The 19637-nt window shown below is 40.1% G+C and overlaps 1 protein-coding gene across 4 annotated transcripts in view; it reads left to right on the forward strand.

The window, feature by feature from the left end:
- The window catches only part of pja2 (praja ring finger ubiquitin ligase 2), a 102069-nt gene that overhangs the window by 35131 nt on the left and 47301 nt on the right, over nucleotides 1–19637 (forward strand). For 3 of the 4 annotated variants that reach the window (XR_006314649.2, XM_043710398.2, XM_087998702.1), the window contains exons 3-5: nucleotides 1992–3048; nucleotides 3387–3569; nucleotides 11281–11472. Coding sequence is in view for 3 of the 4 variants with exons in the window: in XM_043710398.2 (XP_043566333.2) it covers nucleotides 1992–3048; nucleotides 3387–3569; nucleotides 11281–11472 (1432 nt within the window). In the remaining variant the exon portion in view is untranslated. The remainder of the gene's footprint in view (nucleotides 1–1991; nucleotides 3049–3386; nucleotides 3570–11280; nucleotides 11473–19637) is intronic. The other variant, XM_043710414.2, reaches the window with a different exon arrangement.

The following is a 19637-nucleotide window of genomic DNA, read 5'->3' on the forward strand; positions in this document are numbered from 1 at the left end:
GAGGAATCAGCAAACCGCAACTTATGGAATGCTACAGGGATTGTGGTGCACTCTCACCATTTAAAATCTCTGTCAAAAACTTGGCTGAAGGGACTGAAATTGTGGTACATGATTTAAAAAAAAAGATGGATGTAGTTTGTATAGATGAGGTAAAGAATCTACAAAGGGATATAAGTAGGCCAAATCAGTGGACAAAAACTTGACAGGAGATTAATGTGGGAAAATGTTCATTTTATCAGAAAGAATAGAAAAGCACACTTTCTACTGCACCAGTACGATATTTTTCTATTTCCTGCAGTCGTATTTTGACTACTTCATATGTTATTGACAACTGATGCTGAATTATAGACATAAGCAGTATCTGGGTCAGAAGCTGCTTGAACTGCTAGTATTTCCATCTTTTTGTGTTGTAGAGTTCGCATTTTTTTAAAGTATATACTTTCACTGTTGGTCTATCACTACTCGGAACCACAACAGGGTTAACACTACTGAAGCTTTTTCAGGTTCATTCCTTACAGCCGGTTTTAAAAATATGGATTTCCATCTCCTCCTCAGTGATTTGGCATCAGTTCATTACTCTTTCTATGTAACCCCTAAAGCTTTCATTATATCCATGTGTTAGAAAACTAGCTTTTAGTATACTTAGGTTAGGTGACTGTTTTAGAATACTCTGCTTGCCTGCCATTTGACTTGAATTTTGCACTTGTTTTTATAAATTTTAACTTATCCATGGAAATGCTTATTTTGTGCTGTTGAGCCCTTGAACATAGATAGGAAAGAGTCACTTAGAATATTGAGTATTCCTTGTTCGTTTACAAAGCACTTTCACCATTGTGATACTCCTGTTTCCTTGACCAACTTGGTTACTCTAAAAGCATTTTGGAAATGCATTCAGTTCATATATTATCTGTGCCTAATATTCATCCGTGCCTTTTGTTCTAGCTATTTAATTTATACATGCAAATTCTTTTATGGCTTATTCTGCATAGTTTACTTTATCAACAGCGTTAAATTGTTCATTGCCATTTTGTTTCTTAGTACATGGTTATCCTGTAGTTGGATTTATTTTGTACTTTTCAGTTTCGATTTGTATGGTTTATTAGAAATCAAATTGTCTTGGCAGTCACTGCTTCTAAAATATTCCCAACTGTAGTTCGTTTCCTCATGTATTGAATAAGTACACCTGTTAGAAATAATTTTTTGGTACCCTTCCTTTAAGATTCAACATGTCCTACCAATTTAGTGATTGCTGCTGAATGTACTTTTGAATATCTGAACTCGCCATGTTTTTGTTTTGAAGATATGTTAATCTGCTTGTCTAACTTCCGGGTCACCAGACTACCATGGAATGGTTTTAGCTATTGCATAATCCTTTGCATCTTTCACCTAACACAAACCAGAACAGTGATATAGAAGTGAGCGTGGACTAATTTGCATGCCAGAAATGTACACATTTCAAGCTTAGTGGTACATGAGCAGGTTGAAATACCATAGAAGTAGTGAATTTTGCTGTTTTGAACTTCAGAGTGATCTAACTGTTAAGGTTTTGATTATGACTTGGAACCTTGATGTGAAATTAAAATTTACAGAAATAGTTTGTCCTTTACCACGCCCTGCTTTGCATACAGAATTTTCAGCTTCTTTGGGCAGACAGATGCTCAAAGTATGCCCTTTTGTCACGTGGATGCTGATCACATTATTTAAGGCAAATGGCCTTCCCCATGACTACAAATTTGGGTTCAGTGTCAGAGGTCAGGAATATTTACATCCTTGAACAATAAGTCTTTTGATTGTTTCATGTTTGCAGTGTATGCATTTGCTTTCAGTAAACCTAAACCATTAGGCTTATAACTCCCAAACTAGTTAGTTCAACCATGTGTTGTTGAATCTGAATTATTTTAGACACATTGAGCATTTTGAAATAATCAAAAGATTGTAGTTTGAAATAATCCTCAATTTCAAGTTACTTAAGGTTAATTTTTCTCTCTCAGCTCCCAGTAGAATCTTAACAACAAAAGAACTTCTGCCGCAGTGCACAGCATGTGACCTAACTATGGATGCTAAAAGCAATGCAGGTTGTGAACCTCAGAAAGAGAATAGGTTTTTGCCATCCTCTCTGAACCAAAGACTTTTTCAATGTGAGTCCAACGACTTTGCTTTGCCCAGTTCTGCAGAGCCATTAGACAATTATTCGGGTAGCCAAAGTACAGGGTCCTCCAAGTGGTCAATTCCTAATGATTTTTTTGAGACTGATTCCAGACGTCCAACTGGCATTGGTTTTGTAAATATTGATTCTTATGAACCAGAAAGCAGTGAAGGAGAGGATGAAGATTCGAACATTCAAGCATCTTTGCAAAAAGAAGGAAAACTTCAGAAAAGGTTGGATACCATGCTTTCAGAATTAGAGAAAGGTGTTGACTATCTTAATGGGCTACAGTCTTATCTCTCAGCTGTAATGCATGAAGGGAACAGCTCACAGATTGAGCTGCCATGCTCTTTGGCACTGGACAATTTGACTTCTGCAGATATTGCTGTTAAAGGACATCAAACAGAATTGAAAGAGCATAGGAAAACATTACCAGCTGTGGGAAGTATGGAAGAAATTAATACCTATGTCAAGATGGAGGATGTAAAAGAAAAAAGAGAAAGAAATCTTGATAAAGCCTCACTGAGCGTTCAAACAGAAGGGAACATTTTTTGTTGTATGACAGAGGAACCAAGCTCTTCAGAAATGGTAGTAAGACCAAAAGTTAGAAAGGAAAGAGTTGAAACCCATTCTAAAAGAGATCAGCCTTCCCCCGACGAGTTTTATAGTTATTGTACTGGGGATATGAAAGCTAACTCAAGAAATGAGTGCTGTGGATCAAATTGTGCCTTGTGGAACTGCAGAAATAAGCTCCATAGAGATTCAAAGATCGGATCTGGACTTAATGGCAAGGAAACAACTTATGTTCAGAAGGAACAGGCCGCCATCCAACTAAAAGAAACACTGGAAGAAAACAGCTTCTGGGATGACTTTGAAAATTATTGTAACAAAGGTGAAACGAGGTAATAAAATGTCATGTCTATTGCTTCCCTGAAGGGTATGAAAATTGATTTATTTGTATTAAACGTTTATTCAATGATGACAAATATATCACAACCAGTAAAAAAATTTCTTTTTGCATAATTCTAAATTGACAACCAAGCTAAATGTTATACGATTATCCTTCAAATTAATAACAGTTTTTAATTTTTCTCTTTATTCAATTCAGCATATACAGCTATTTAAGTTACCTAGTCTTGACTAATTTAGTAAAACAGTTTTTGCGGTTGTTAGAGGAAAATGTGTATGTAGATGCCATCTACTTTTAATCTAATTTTCCCTTACTTTACTTCCCCCTCAGCAGCTCTCTAAGCAGTGATGAGGAGTGGTCAGCAATATGGACCTCTGATTTTGTTTTAGAACAAATGCATTCTAGTGATGAGAGCTGGGAGACCTTGTCAGGAGTTGATGAACAACAAACTGAACCGAACAGCATTAGTAGCAGTCTGGATGAGGAAGCTTTTAAACATAGCTACACTGTAGGGTATGTAACTACCTTCAGTTATAACCCAGATATTGCATTTCATTTAAAGTCTGTAAAGTGATAGAATAGGGGTGTCAAACATGTGGGTCGTGGACTGAAAGGAATCTGTGATACAGCTTGAAGACTGGATCCTTTTAAAATCTGATGTAACAGTGTTGACCCTTACCATGATATCACACTTTTGCTGCCTCACTGGGCCAATATAAGTGAAGTGACTAGAAATGGGACTGAGCTGACAGAAAAATGTAAGACCTGAGGATTTGGACTCGAGGAGGATATATTGGGAAAGTGGGACTTAAATGTAGGAACTCCCATTCAGAAATTGATACGCAAGGTTCCTGTACTACACAAACTAGGGTGAGGCACATCTAAAACAACTCACACTCGATGTGGCTCATGCAAAGTGCTGGAATGTCTTACATCACTCTGAAAATTGCGTTTGACACCTCTGTTCTAGAATGAAAGACTTTTAATGTGTAGTATGTAAGATAGTCATTTATTGCTTTATTAAATAAATGGATATGCATCTGCTTTCTCAAACAAGTTACCGATTTCTTTGGTATATTTTATTGTTTTATCCAAAAAATTACACAGAATTTATACAAGCATGTTATACACCTGTCCTCCTGTTATAACTCCTGAATCTGCTCATCAATTTCTATCAGCGTCTTTCATTCTTTGCTCCCATGTATTTATCTGCTTTTTTGTTAAATGCATGTATACTATGCACTTTTGGAAAAGACTCCTAGCTCAGGTTGTGGATCAGTTTGTAAGTTTGCTCGCTGAGCTGGTAGATTTGTTCTCCGACGTTTCGTCACGATGCTACAATGTCAGTGAACATCATCAGTGAGCCTCCAATGAGGCACCGGTGTTCTGTCCTGCTTGCTATTTGTGTATCTTGGTCTTTTGTGGTGGGTGATATGACCTCCAGTTCTTTTTCTGGGAGGTTGGTAAATGGGGTGCAAATCGATATATTGGTTAATGGAGTTCCGGTTTGAATATCAGGCCTACAGGATTTCCCATGTGTGTCTTTGTTTAGTCTGTCCCAGGATGTCGAACTGGTCTCCCTCTTCGTCTGTGTGTATTGGTACTAGGGAGAGTTGGTCATGACCTTTGGTAGCTAGTTGGTGCCCATTTATTCTGGTGATTTGTTTCCTGTCCAATGTAATGTTTGTTGCAGTCCTTGCAGGGTATTTTGTATATGAAGTTTGTTCTGCTGGTAGTTGGTATGGGGTCCTTTTAAATTCATCAGGAGCTGTTTCAGTGTGGTGTTAGGTTTGTGAGCTACCATGATGCCTACTTTTCCTATGTATGCTGGTCTGCAATTCTGCAATAAATTAGAAGAAACCCACAAACACACAAACAGCATCCTTACTGGTATAAAGTTAATCAAAGAGGAAAAGAACAACAACAGACTCCCTTCCTAGATGTCATAGTAGAACGAAAAGCCAATGGAGAGCTGCAGACCAGCAACTACAGGAAAGCCACACACACTGACCAGATACTCAATTACAGGAGCAATCATCCCAACACCCACAAACAGAGCAGCATCAGGACATTATTTAAACAAGGCACAACACACTGCAGCACCCAGGAACTACGAGAAGCCGAGGAAATACACCTATACAACATATTCAGGAACAGCGGGTACCTGATGAGCACAGTCGGCTGATTCCTACACAACAGACCTAAACAAGAAGAGACAAGATGCCCAGAGACTCTAGCCACCTTGCCAAACGTTAAAGACATCTTGGAGATAATGACCAGACTACTCTGGCCCCTAGGTATCATGGTAGCTCACAAACCTACCAGTTTAAACAGCTTAGTATTGACAACTTAAATCAGAGCGTTAACTTTAGAAATACCAAGAAAGGTACTTCTAAAATGGAGCAATTGTCTGATTTTTTTTAGTGGGGATAAAATAAGCAAGCATTGTGTTTAAAGGAATGTGAAAATAAGTGTGTACCTGAATAAAGTTAATATCACCAATTTCATGCCAAAATATAGTTTATAATGCGTGGAGTACTATTACTTAATGGAAATTCCTTGAAAGAGTCAGTGTTCATAGCATAATGAAGCTTACTGCCTTTGATTTAAGTTTCACGGAGGAATCCTTCACATTTTCCATGACAATTAAGAAGGATTGAAATTACAACAGAAGGAGTGAAATGAGACCATTTCACTGTAGTGAAGGGTACTACAGATATCGAAATTCCAACTTTGGAAAAGCTCTGAAATCCAAAATGTTTTTCATGGTGTCTGAAGTGTCATTTTGGTGTGTGAGCAGGTGACTCAACTCCACACCCATTCAAATCACGTCACTCAGATGTGACGTGGTGGCATGGCCCAGCACTGACAGGCATCGGATGTGTCTCAGTGCTCGTACTATTCGCACATGCATCTGCTGTTAGATAATTTTTAAAATTTCACTGTGAAAATGTCATTTATTTTGAAATCGAAAAATAACTGGCCCCGAGGATTTCCAATAAAAGGATTGTGAAACTATAAATATGCAATACTACTCCCTGTCCTGGATTTTTGGTTTATTTTCTTTTTAATTCTAAATTTTAGGTCTAATTATTAGGAGATTGCATTAAGCTAATCTGATTAACTTGTTCACAAGCTTCTTTTCATGATTTGAGCTTGTAGGACGATAAGCAATATCCATCCATGTAATGTTGGAAAATCTTGACCTCCATAAAACTTGAGCACAAGATCTGCCTTGATATTAAAGGCCAACATTTCATTGACTTTGTTACTTTTTATCCTTGTGTACTAGTTTATAGTGATTTGTATGCTTAGAAACCAAATTTCCATTGCTTCTCCACAGCTCCTAGCTCACTGCATTAAGCGAAGACTTTATTTTGTCTTTGTTCAATTCAAACTGGAGATCCCACGCTTTTAATATGAGCTCAATCTATGACCTGCCCATTCTGAACCCTTTTGTTACCTTATGGTCTCATTTGTGCAAAACTGTATTTCCACTTAGCAAGTTTTGAGAAGATTCGTTTTTGAGAAGGTTGAGGTTTTAGATATAGGTTTAATCGCTGAACTGAAAGGTTTGGGTTTCAACCCCAAAGAAACCCAAACATATAAATAGAAAGCAGGAATTGTCAGCATTGCTTCACCTGAGGCCCACTAAAGATGTTACCTAGTAGGGTAACGAAACGTCTGGAAACAAACCTTGCAGCTCAGCAAGCAAACATGTATTTCCACTGCTTGTTCTCTTCAAATTTAGGTTTATAACTATTACTTCACCCAGGTTATATGAATTTTAAAATCTGAGATTCCACATATCTCTGGCAAACATAACTATTTCAAAAGTTGTTATCCAAATCCATATCAAAGATTGTTTTCAGTTGTGTGTGCTCTTGTTGATGCTGCTAATGCCATATGTAGAACTTTACTAAATGTCTTCTCGACCTCTATATGGACAACATGCATAGATGCTCATTTACTCATTGGTAGGGAGCGGCATAAATTATTTTCATAAATGCCTTTTGGTTCTCTTTGGTCAGTTCATACTTACCCAAATGCTTTTTCTTTCTTTATTCATTACTGGGTTTAAGGCATCACTGGCTAGGCAACATTTATTGCCCAGAGGGCAGTTAAAAGTCAGTCACATTGCTGTGGGTCAAAGGTCACATGTAGGCCAGACCAGGTAAGGATGGCAGTTTTCTTCCCTACAGGACATAAATGAACCAGCTGCATTTTTCGAACAATCCACAATTGATTAATGATCATCATCGGACTCATAATTCCAGAGTTTTTTTTTAAATTAAATTCCGATTCCATTATCTGCCATGGCCCAGGTATCCAGAACATTACTTGAGTCTCCACATTAACAATCAAGCAGTGATACCACTAGACCATCAAGAAAATTTACATTTATGTAGGACTTTTCAAGGTCACAGGATGTCCCAAGGATCTATCAGCCGTTGAAATATAGTATAGTCGTTGTTGTAATAGAAGAAATATTTTATGCATAGCAAGATCTCTCAAACAGCAAGGCAACCATGACCAGCTAAGCTGCTCTTTGGACGCTGATAGAGGCTAAAACATAGAATAAATTCCCTGCTCTTCAAAATAATGCCATGAGAATCTATACTTCGATCTAGGGTTAACATGAAAAGACTGCACCTCCAATAGTGCAGTATACAGTGTATTGGAACGTCAGTCTTGATATGCATGCTCAATTCCTGGATTGGGACTTAGAGGCATAGAGATGTACAGCATGGAAACAGACCCTTCAGTCCAACTCATCCATGCTGACCAGATATCCCAACCTAATCTAGTCCCACCTGCCAGCACCTGGACCACATCCCTCCAAACTCTTCCTATTCATATACCCATTCAGATGCCTTTTAAATGTTGCAATTGTACGAGCCCCCACCACTTCCTCTGGCAGTTCATTCCATACCCTTACCACCTTCTGTGTGAAAAAGTTGGCCCTTGAGTCTCTTTTATATCTTTCCCCTTTGACCCTAAACCTATGCCTTCTGGTTCTGGACTACTCCTCCTGCACGCACTCACCCCCCCCACCCCAGGGAAAAGGCTTTGTCTATTTATGCTATCCATGGCCCTCATGATTTTATAAACCTCTATAAGATCACCCTTCAGCCTCTGATGCTCCAGGGAAAATAACCCGAGTCTATTCAACCTCTCCCTAAAGCTCAAATCCTCCAACACTGGCAACATCCGTGTAAATCTTTTCTGAACCCATTCAAGTTTCACAACATCTTTTCTATAGGAAGGAGACCAGAATTGCACGCAGTATTCCAACAGTGGCCTAACCAATGTCCTGTACAGCCACAACATGACTCCCAACTCCTGTACTCAGTACTCTTGACCAATAAAGGCAAGTGTACCAAATGCCGCCTTCATTATCCTATCTACCTGCAATTCAACTTTCAAGGAGTTATGAACCTGCACTCCAAGGTCTCTTTCTTCCCCAACACTCCCTAGGACCTTCACTGTCCACTACACCTCCAATTTTGGTGTCACTTGCAAACTTACTAACTATACCTCTAATGCTCACATCCAAATCATTTATATAAATGATGAAAAGTAGTGGACCCAGCACCAATCCTTGTGGCACTCCACTGGTCACAGGCTTCCAGTTTGAAAAACAACCCTCCACCACCACCCTCTGTCTTCTACCTTTGAGCCAGTTCTGTATTCAAATGGCTGGTTCTCTCTGTATTCCATGAGATGTAACCTTGCCATATAGTCTCCCATGGGGAACCTTGTCGAGTGCCTTACTGAAGTCCATATAGATCACATTTACCACTCTGCTCTCATCAATCCTCTTTGTTACTTCTTCAAAAAACTCCAAGTTCGTGAGACACGATTTCCCACGCACAAAGCCATGTTGACTACCCCTAATCAGTCCTTGCCTTTCCAAATACATGTACATCCTGTCCCTCCGGATTCCCTCCAACAACTTGTCCACCACCACCATCAGGCTCACTGGTCTATAATTCCCTGGATTGTCCTTACCACCCTTCTTAAACAGTGGCACCCCATTAGCCAACCTCCTGTATTCCTGATGAAGGGCTTTTGCCTGAAACGTCGATTTTGCTGCTCCTCGGATGCTGCCTGAACTGCTATGCTTTTCCAGCACCACTCTAATCTAGAATCTGGTTTCCAGCATCTGCAGTCATTGTTTTTACCTTAGCCAACCTCAAGTCTTCCGGCAACTCACCTGTGACCATCAACGATAGAAATATCTCAGCAAGAGGCCCAGCAATCACCTCTCTAGCTTCCCACAGAGTTCTAGCGTACACCTGATCAGGTCCTGGAGGTTTATTCACTTTTGTGTTTCAAGACCACCAGCACTTCCTCCTCTGTGATATGGACATTTTGCAAGATGTCACCATCTATCTCCCTACATTCTATATCTTCCATGTCCTTTTCCACAGTAAATACTGATGCAAAATACTTGTTAAGTATCTCTTCCATCTCCTACGGCTCCACACAAAGGCCACCTTGCTGATCTTTGAGGGCCCTATTCTCTCCCCAGTTACCCTTTTGTCCTTAATGTATTTGTAAAAGCACTTTGGATTCTCCTTAACTCTATTTGCCAGAGCTATCTCATGTCCCCTTTTTGCGCTCCTGATTTCCCTCTTAGGTATACTCCTACTGCCTTTATCATCTTCTAACTATTCACTCGATCTATCCTGTCTATACCTGACATATGCTTCCTCCTTTTTCCTAAACAAAACCTCAATTTCTTAAGTAATCCAGCATTCCCTATATCTGCCAGGCTTTCTTTTCACCCTAACCAGAATATACTTTCTCTGGACTCTCGTTTTCTCATTTCTGAAGGCTTTCCATTTTCTAGCCACGCCTTTACCTGCGAACATCTGCCCCCAATCAGCTTTTGAAAATTCTTGCCTAATACCGTCAAAATTGCCCTTTCTCCTATTTAGAACTTCAACTTTTAGATCTGGTCTATCCTTTTCCATCACTGTTTTGAAGCTAATGGAATTATGGTCACTGGCCCTGAAGTACTCTCCTACTGACACCTCAGTCACCTGCCCTGCCTTAATTCCCAAGAGTAGGTCACGTTTTGCATCTTCTCTAGTAGGTACATTCACATACTGAATCAGAAAATTGTCTTGTACACACTTAACAAATTCCTCTCAATCTAAACCCTTAACACTATGGCAGTCCCAGTCTCTGTTTGTAAGGTTTAAAAAAAAAACAACCATAACCACCCTATTATTCTACAGACAACTGAGATTTCCTTGCAAATTTGTTTCTCAATTTCTCCCTGACTATGAGGGGGTCTATAACACAATCCCAATAAGTTGATCATCCCTTACTTATTTCTCAGTTCCACCCAAATAACTTCCCTGGATGTATTTCTGGGAATATCTTCCCTCCGTACAGCTGTAGTGCTATCCCTTATCAAAAACACCACTCTACCTCGTCTCTTGCCTCCCTTTCTGTCCTTCTGTAGCATTTGTATCCTGAAATATTAAGCCGCCAGTTCTGTCCGTCCCTGAGTCATGTTTCTGTAATTGCTATGATATCCCAGTCCCATGTTCCTAACCATGCCCTGAGTTCACCTGCCTTCCCTGTTAGGCCTCTTGCATTGAAATAGATGCAGTTTAATTTATCAGTCCTACCTTGTTCTCTGCTTTGTCCCTGACTGTTTGACTCGCCTTTGTTCTCTGCTGTACCCGTCTCTGATCTTTTTCCTCACTATCTTCCTGGTCCCATCTCTTCCCTTCCCCCTCCCCCCACCTTACTAGTTTAAATCCTCCTGAGCAGCTCGAGCAAATCTCCCTGCCAGTATGTTAGTCCCCTTCCAATTTAGGTGCAATCTGTCCTTCTTGTACAGGTCATTTCTACCCCCAAAAGAGCTTCCAAAACATTCTGGCTCAGGGATGAGAGTGCTAGTAACTGAGCCATAGCTCACACAAGGGTAACTTCCCCACAGCTGTTATTGACTAGCATGCAATTTCCAGTCTTGTCCCTTGGCTCTTAGAAAAATAGTGATATTTAAAATCATTTAATCAGGAAGCATAATTCTTGAATGTAGAGCTTCAGGAAATCATAAATGACTCATCTAATAACAAAATAAAGTATCAAGTAGAAGACCGCTTTACTCCATACTGTGAAGTAAAGGCTCTCTCCTCTGTTGCCTTTTACATAATGCAAATAGTTGACTTCACACATAGTAACTATGTTATTATTTCCATAGGGAACAAACCTCTTTGGAAGAAGGAGAGATCCCCTGGGTAGCATTTAATGAAGAAAGTGACAGCAGCAGCAATAGTACTGATGAGACTGAAGGCTTGGGTCAACTTGCACATTCGGGACTTCTAATCCTGGATGATAACAACAACTTTGAAGATGATTCGAGTGTAAGTGAAGATTTGGACATGGAATGGAGGTTTGTATTTTTTTATAATTCCATTTATATTATCAAGTGTGGTGTATGTTTCGTAAAAAACACTATTCCTGATCTAGACATATCTGACCTCAACTGTTTGTGAGATTTCTCAGGTTGTGGCATCGGCAGCTGAGAGTGGATTTTGTTTGAGAGCAGCTTGCTAGTTAATAGTTGTAACCAAGGTTCCTAAACATGCAATCTGCAAGGACTTCTGACAGAATCCCTCTTTCAGATCTTGCATACTATGACAAACAACATTGTTGTGATTATATGTGCGTGTTTAACAGTGAACTGTAATAACTCAACTGACCTAAAATTAGCAGATCCTTTTTCAAAATAACATATTTACTGGATCCAGGCATTACGGAAACATTTAGTTTTAGATTTGATTATTGTGCTCCAAATTGGTTCCACATTGTTAAATATTAAACTGTAGAATGTTAATATCATAAAATCATTTAGAATCTTTGGAACAGATCATTCTGCTAGAATGAAGAGAATGTGAATGCATTGGAGAGAGTGCAGAAGCAGTTTATAACAATGATTCCCGGAATGAGGTCTATTCAAATCATTATAGCGCACGCAAGGCTTTTCTACTTTGCTGCTATATTTATTTTTCCTTGTCTAATCATGCTTGCATCACACCTCCTCTTAAACATATCAATGCTATCCACTTCATCTGGTTTGATCTTGTCACACTTTCATCAATTGGTGTAAATACATTTTTCACAAATTATTTGCTTCCCCTATTGGCAGCTATCATATTTGCACCTTGTTCTAGAGCTGGAAATAGTTTCTCTACATTTAGCATCACAGAGTTCTAAAATTGTTACGGTGCACTATAGGCCACTGGCCATCACGTATGCACCAGGCCTCTGTGCATTTTGACTTGATACTAATCTTCTACCTTTTTCCCATAAATCTGTACATTGTTTCTATTTAAATCATCATATAAATCTCTTGAATCTTTCATTTGATCGTGTCTGTACCACACATAGAAGCAGTGCATTCCAGATCCTAGTGTTTTCTTAATTCACATTTTCTTCTTTTGTAAATCACTTTGAAGAAGTGTCCTCTCCCACTTGATGTTTTTGTGAGCAAGAACAATATATCCCTTCTACTCTGTCCAGATCCCTCATAAATTTCAGAATAGATATATCATCTCCAAGAAAAGGCAGTCACAACTTTTCTAAACTACCCTCCTAAATGAAATTGCTCATCCCTGGGATCATTCTTGTGAACTATTTCTGCCTCTCTCCAGTGCATTCACATTCTCTCTCAAATCTGGTGCTTAAAACTATACACAATATTCCATTCTGACCACTGTCTTAAATAAGATCAGCATAACTTTCTGCTTCTAAGGTCTTTGTTTTAATTAATGAAGCCCAGAATACTGTAGGCTTTATTAAAAGCCCTCTACTTGTCCTGCTGTCTTTAATGAGTTAACCACTTACAAACCCAGGCCCATCAGTTTGTGCACACCCTTCAGAATTGTACCCTTTAGTCCTTTGATAATGTCCCACCGTATTCTTTGCAGCAAAGTTCATCACTTCAAACTTCTCTTTGAATACCATCTGTCTTGCTAATCCATCTCGGCCAATGTAATTTTGAAGTTTTGACTGCTTTGCTCATAGATTACAGTTCTCCTAAGTTTTGTGTTATCTATTATACTAGTCCCTAGGAAACTTCACTACAAACCTTCTTCCAGTCTGAAAAATACCCATTGAGCATGACTGTGGCTGAAGGACTCCAAAAAAATTCGTATCAGTGTATTGAATACCTTTTTTGGAAATCCATGTACACCACATCAGCTGCCTTGCCCTCACTTTTCTGCTAGTTCTTCAAAAACCCCAACACGTTGGACATATTTTTCCTTTAACAAATCCATGCTGTCACTTGAACTAAACCACATTTGTCCTTCAATCACATCTCTTCGAACAATTGTTTTCAAAAGTGCCCCCAATACCCAAGTTAAACTGACAGACCTAGTACTTATAGACTAATTTTTACACTTTTTTTTAAAAAGTGTGTAATGCTTGCAATTTTCCAGTCCTCTGACACCACCATCTAGTAAAGAGAAGATTGAAAGATCATTGCCAGTGCCCCTGCATTTTTCATCTCATTTTTATCAGTATCTATTGATGCATTTCATTGGGTCCCACTGTTTTTTCAATTTTAATTACCAACAACATAACCAAAAATACCTCTTTATGTATTTCATGCCCTTTTAGTGACTAAATTCCTTCCTCTGTCACCATCGCCTGAAAAGCAGGTGCCTTGTAGGTCAAGACAGATGTGAACTGTTCATTTTAAACTTCAAGTATGTTTCTTGTCTCCATGCATAAATCTCCTTTTGGGTCCCTGAAGTTTCCTGCATTTCCTATTGCCATTCTTTAACTATTGGAGTCATAGACATGTTCAGCACTGAAACGGAGCCTTTGGTCCAACACGTCCATGCCGACCAGATATCCTAAATTAATCTAGACCCATTTGTAAGCACTTGTTCCTCTAAAACCTTCCTATTCATATACCCATCTATAGATGCCTTTTAAATCTTGTTATTGTTCTAGCCTACACCACTTCCGTTGGCAGCTCATTCCATGCACACATCACCCTCTGTGTTAAAAGTTGCCCCTTAGGTCTATTTTAAATCTTTCTACCTCACCCTAAATCTATGCCCTCCCCTACCCTAGTGAAAAGACTTTGTCTATTTACCCTGTCCATACCCCTCAAGATTTTATAAACCTCTAAGTTCACACTCAGCCTCCGACGCTCCAGGGAAAACAGCCTCAGCCTATTCCGCCTCTCCCTATGATTCAAACCCTCCAACTCTGGCAACACCCTTGTAAATCTTTTCTGAGCCCTTTCACGTTTCACAACACCCTTCCTATAAGAGGGAGACTGGAATTGCACACAGTATTCCAAAAGGGGCCTAACCAATGTCCTGTACAGTCGCAACATGACGTCCCAACTCATACTACTCACTGCTCTGATCAACAAAGGAAAGCATACTTCACTATCCTATCTACCTGAGACTATACTTTCAAGGGGCTATGAGCCTGCATTCCAAGTTCTCTTTGTTCAGCAACATTGCCCAGGACCTTACCATTAGCCAACCTCCAGTCTTCTGGTACCTCACCTGTAACTATCAGTGATCCAAATATCTCAGCAAGGGGCCAGCAATCATTTCCCTAGCTTCCCACATAGTTCTTGGGTACACCTGATCAGGTCCTGGAGATTTATCCAACATTAAGTGTATAAGTCCTGCCCTGATTTGCCTTTCCAAAATACAGCACCTCATATTTATCTAAATTAAACCCCATCTGCCACTCCCAGGCCCATTGGCCCATCTGATCAAGATCCTGTTACACTCTGAGGTAACCTTCGCTGTCCGCTACACTTCAAATTTTGGTGTCATCTGCAACCTAGTAATGATACCTCCTACGTTTACACCTAAATCATTTATATAAAGGATGAAAAGCATTGGATCCAGCACCGATCCTTATGGCACACCGCTGGTCAGAGGCTTCCAGACTAAAAAGCTACCCTCCACCACTATCCTCTGTCTTCTACCTTCGAGCTAGTTCTGTATCGAAAAGGCTAGCTCTCCTTGTATTCCATGTGATCTAATTTTGCTAACCAGTCTACTGTGAGGAAACTTGTCGAATGCTATGATGAAGTCCATATTGATCACATCCAGTGCTCTACCCTCATTAGTTCTCTTTGTTACTTTTTCAAAAAACTCAATCAAGTTTGTGAGACATGATTTCCCACGCACAAAGCCATGTTGACTATCCCTAATCAGTCCTTGCCTTTCCAAATATATGTAAATCCTGTTCCTCAGGAGTCCTTCCAACAACTTGCTCACCACTAATGTCATGCTCGCCAGTCTATAGTTCTCTAGCTTTTCCTTACTACCTTTCTTAAATAGTGGCACCATGTTAGCCAACCTCCAATCTTCCAGTACTCACCTGCAACTATCAGTGATCCAAATATCTCAGCAAGGGGCCCAGCAATCATTTCCCTAGCTTCCCACATAGTTCTTGGGTACACCTGATCAGGTCCTGGAGATTTATCCACCTTTAAGCATTTTAAGACATCCATCACCACCAGCTCCTGTAGTATGGACATTTTTTAAGATGTCACCATTTTTTTCCCCACATTCTGTGTCGTCCATGTCCTCCTTCATATTAAATACTAATGCAAAATACTAGTTTAGTATCCCCTCCCCAACTCCTATGGTTCCTCATGTAGGCTGCCTTGGTGGTCTTTGAGGGGTCCTATTCTTTCCCTAATTATCCTTCTATCTTTATGTATTTATAAAATCATTGCCAAAGCTATCTCATGCCCCCTTTTTGCACTCCTGATTTCCCTTTCAAGTATACTCTTACTGCCTTCATACTCTTCTAAGGATTCACTCGATCTTAGCTGTCTAAATCTGACATATGCTTCCTCTTTTTTTTTCTTGACGAAAACCTCAATTTTTCTAGTCATCCAGCCTTCCCTACAACCAGCACTTGCTTTTTACGCTAACAGGAACATATTGTACCGAGACTCTAGTTATCTCATTTTTGAAGGCTTCCCATTTTCCAGCTGTCCTTTTACCTGCAATTATCTGCACCCAATCAAATTTTGAAATTTCTTACCTTTGATAAGCTTATGGCAGACTTCAGGATTTTGCTTTGGACTAACTGCCAATCCTTTTCATAATCCCTCTGATTTTATTTATTTAATTTCATTCTGAAGCTTCTCAGTTCAACATGATTCAAAATTGTGTTGACAACCTGATAGCTGTAGTAAGCACACATTTTTCCTTGAAGTTAGTTTCTTTCTTCTTTGTCGTCCAGGGAGCTCTGGGTTTGTTTGTACTTTCCCTTCTGATGAAATGTACCTTTACCAACCCCAAACTGTGTCATGTCTGCTGCAGTTTTTCCTGCTAACCTCTAGTTCCATCTTTAATTCTTTCATGGGATGCAGGTATGCAGACATTTAATGCCCATTCATAGTTACACTTGAGAGGGTGGTGGTGAGCTTCCTTTTTAAACCACTGAAGTACCTTTGGTGTAGCTTGTCCAACCTGTTGTTAGAGGGAGTTCCAGGATTTTGAACGAGCGAAACTGAGGGAACGACAATGTATCTCCAAGTGAGGATAGTGAGTGGGTTGGGGGTGAAGTTATAGGTGCATCTGCTGCTCTTGTCCATCTAGATGGTAATGGACTAAGGAGCCTTGGTGATTTTCTGCAGTACATTTTATAAATGATACACATGACTGCCACTAAACAGTGTGGTTAGTGAAGAGAATTCATGTTTGTGCATGAGAGAAGGAATGTAGATGTCATATACATGGACTTTAGTAAGGGGGTTGATAAGGTTCCCCATGGTAAGCTGATGAAGTAGGTGAAGTTGCATGGGGTCCAAGGTGTTATAGCTAGATGGATAGAGAACTGGTTGGGCAACAGGAGACAGTAGTAGTGGAAGGGAGCTTCTCAAAATGGAGACCTGTGACCAGTGGTGTCCCACAGGGATCTGTGCTGGGACCACTGTTGTTTGTAATACACATAAATGATTTGGAGGAAGGTGTAGGTTGCCTTATTAGCAAGTTTGCAGATGATACTAAAATTGGTGGAGTACCAGATAGTTAAGGAGACTGTCAGAGAATACAACAGAATATAGATAGATTGCAGAGTTGGGCACAGAAATGACAGATGGAGTTCAGTCCGGACAAATGCAAGGTGATACCTTTTGGAAGATGCAATTCCAGGGTGAACTATGTAATAAATGGAAAAATCCTGGGGAAAATTGACATACAGAGAGATCTGGGTGTTCAGGTCCATTGTTCCCTGAAGGTGATAACGCAGGTTAGTAGAGTGATCATGAAGGCTTGCAGCATGCTTTCCTTCATCAGACGGGGTATTGAGTACAAGAGTTGGCAGGTCTTGTTACAGTTGTATATGACTTGGTTTGGCCGCATGTGGAATACTGCATATAGTTCTGGTCACAACATTACCAAAAGGATGTGGATGCTTTGGAGAGGGTGCAGAGAAGGTTCACCAGGATGGCGCTTGGTATGAAGGGTGCTAACTATGAGGAGAGGTTGAGTAGATTAGGATTATTTTCATTGGAAAGGAGGAGGTTGAGAGGGGAACCTGATTGAGGCCTACAAAATCATGATAAAATCAAATTACTGCAGATTCTGGAATCTGAAACCTAGTATAAGTACCTCCCTATTTCTCCCTTTTTATTAGCTTTGACAAAGGGTCAGTTAGACTTGAAACGTCAGCTCCTTTCTCTCTTTACAGATGCTGCCAGACCTGCTGAGATTTTCCAGCATTTTCTCTTTTTTGGCTACAAAATCATGAGATGTAGACAGGGTGGATAGCAAGAAACATTTTTTTTCCCCCAGAGTGGAGGACTCGATCACTAGGCGTCACGAGTCAAAGTGAGAGGGGAAAAGTTTTGTGGACATATACACGGAAAATTCTTCAGGCAGAGGGTAGTGGGTGCCTGGAATGCGTTGTCAGCGGAGTTGGTACGGTTGGGAATGATAGCGTCACTTAAGATGTATCGAGACAGATACGTGAATAGGCAGGGAGCAAAGGGATACAGACCCTTAGAAAATAGGCGACAGATTAGATAGAGGATATGGAATGGCGCAGGCTTGGAGGGCTGAAGGATCTGTTCCTGTTCTGTAATGTTCCTTGTTCATGTGGTGCCAGTCAAGCATGTTGATTTTGTCCTGAATGATGTCAAACTACTTGACTATTGGAAGTGTTTTTCTCCATGCTCCTGGGAGTATTCCATCACACACCAGATTGTGCAGGGAAGACAGGCTTTAGGAAGTAGGAGGTGAGTTACTCACTGCAGAATTCCAGGCTTCTGACGTACTCTTGTAACCATAGTATCTAATATGGGTAGTCTAATTCAGTTTCTGGTTAATGGTTATTGCCATGATGTTTTTCCAGGGGTAATGTTCAGTGATGGCTGTGCCATCGAATGTCAAGGAGTGAGGTTCAGATTCTGTCTCATTTGAGATGGTCATTGACTTCCATGTGAGTCACTTGCTATCAAACCTGGTTAATGTCCAGGTGTTACTGCATTTGAACATAGTCTGTAATAAAAACCAAAGGAATTGCAGATGCTATAAATCAGAAATATCTGGTAAAGCTCAGTTCTGAGGAAGAGTCGTTTGACCCAAAATGTTAATTCTGATTTCTCTCCACAGATGCTGCTAGATCTGTTGAATTTTTCCAGCAATTTAAATTTGTTTCGGACATAAGTCACTTCGGTATCTGTGGTGTCATAAATGGTGCTATTCAGCCCAGCTCTGTTGTTGCCTCATTGAAGCCAGCTTACTATTGATTAGTTTTATTCTGGATTGACTTGGCCCACCTCATTCCTCCTTATTGTTTAACTATGGCCTTATCAATTATGTGTTTGAATTTTTAGATTAGATTAGATTAGATTACTTACAGTGTGGAAACAGGCCCTTCGGCCCAACAAGTCCACACCGACCCGCCGAAGCGCACCCACCCAGACCCATTCCCCTACATTTACCCCTGCACCTAGCACTACAGGCAATTTCGCGTGGCCAATTCACCTAACCTGCACATTTTTGGAGTGTGGGAGGAAACCGGAGCACCCGGAGGAAACCCACGCAGACACGGGGAGAATGTGCAAACTCCACACAGTCGGTCGCCTGAGGCGGGAATTGAACCCGGGTCTCTGGCGCTGTGAGGCAGCAGTGCTAACCACTGTGCCACCGTGCCGCCCATGGAATTTTCTGAAACATCCTCTTTTTCCAATCCCGCAATGCCCTTCTTTGGAAAATATCATGTCTTCATCTTTCTTTGCTTTCCAATATATTCTGAACAATCTTATCACTGGGAATGTACATCACACAGATTTGCCTTTCCTAAACTGAGACTTCATTATTGCCTCAACCTCAAAATCCAACTAAACCATTCGAACAAACTCTTCAATCACATAAAATATACTCTGCCTTCACAGACATACAGTGAAACCCTGAATTAAACTTGATTTCTTTATTCACTACACCAATTTCACTTATTGCCTTAGTATTCTATGCTGTTTGCCTTTCTCAACATTTCGTGCTTTGCATTCTAATGTTCTCTCTTGGTTCCCAGAAACCTGTTGAGTTTGTTTAA

This window comes from Chiloscyllium plagiosum, unplaced genomic scaffold (assembly GCF_037043375.1).
Source record: "Chiloscyllium plagiosum isolate Xiang-an unplaced genomic scaffold, Cpla_swu_hap1 HiC_scaffold_2, whole genome shotgun sequence".
Taxonomy (NCBI): Eukaryota; Metazoa; Chordata; class Chondrichthyes; order Orectolobiformes; family Hemiscylliidae; genus Chiloscyllium; species Chiloscyllium plagiosum.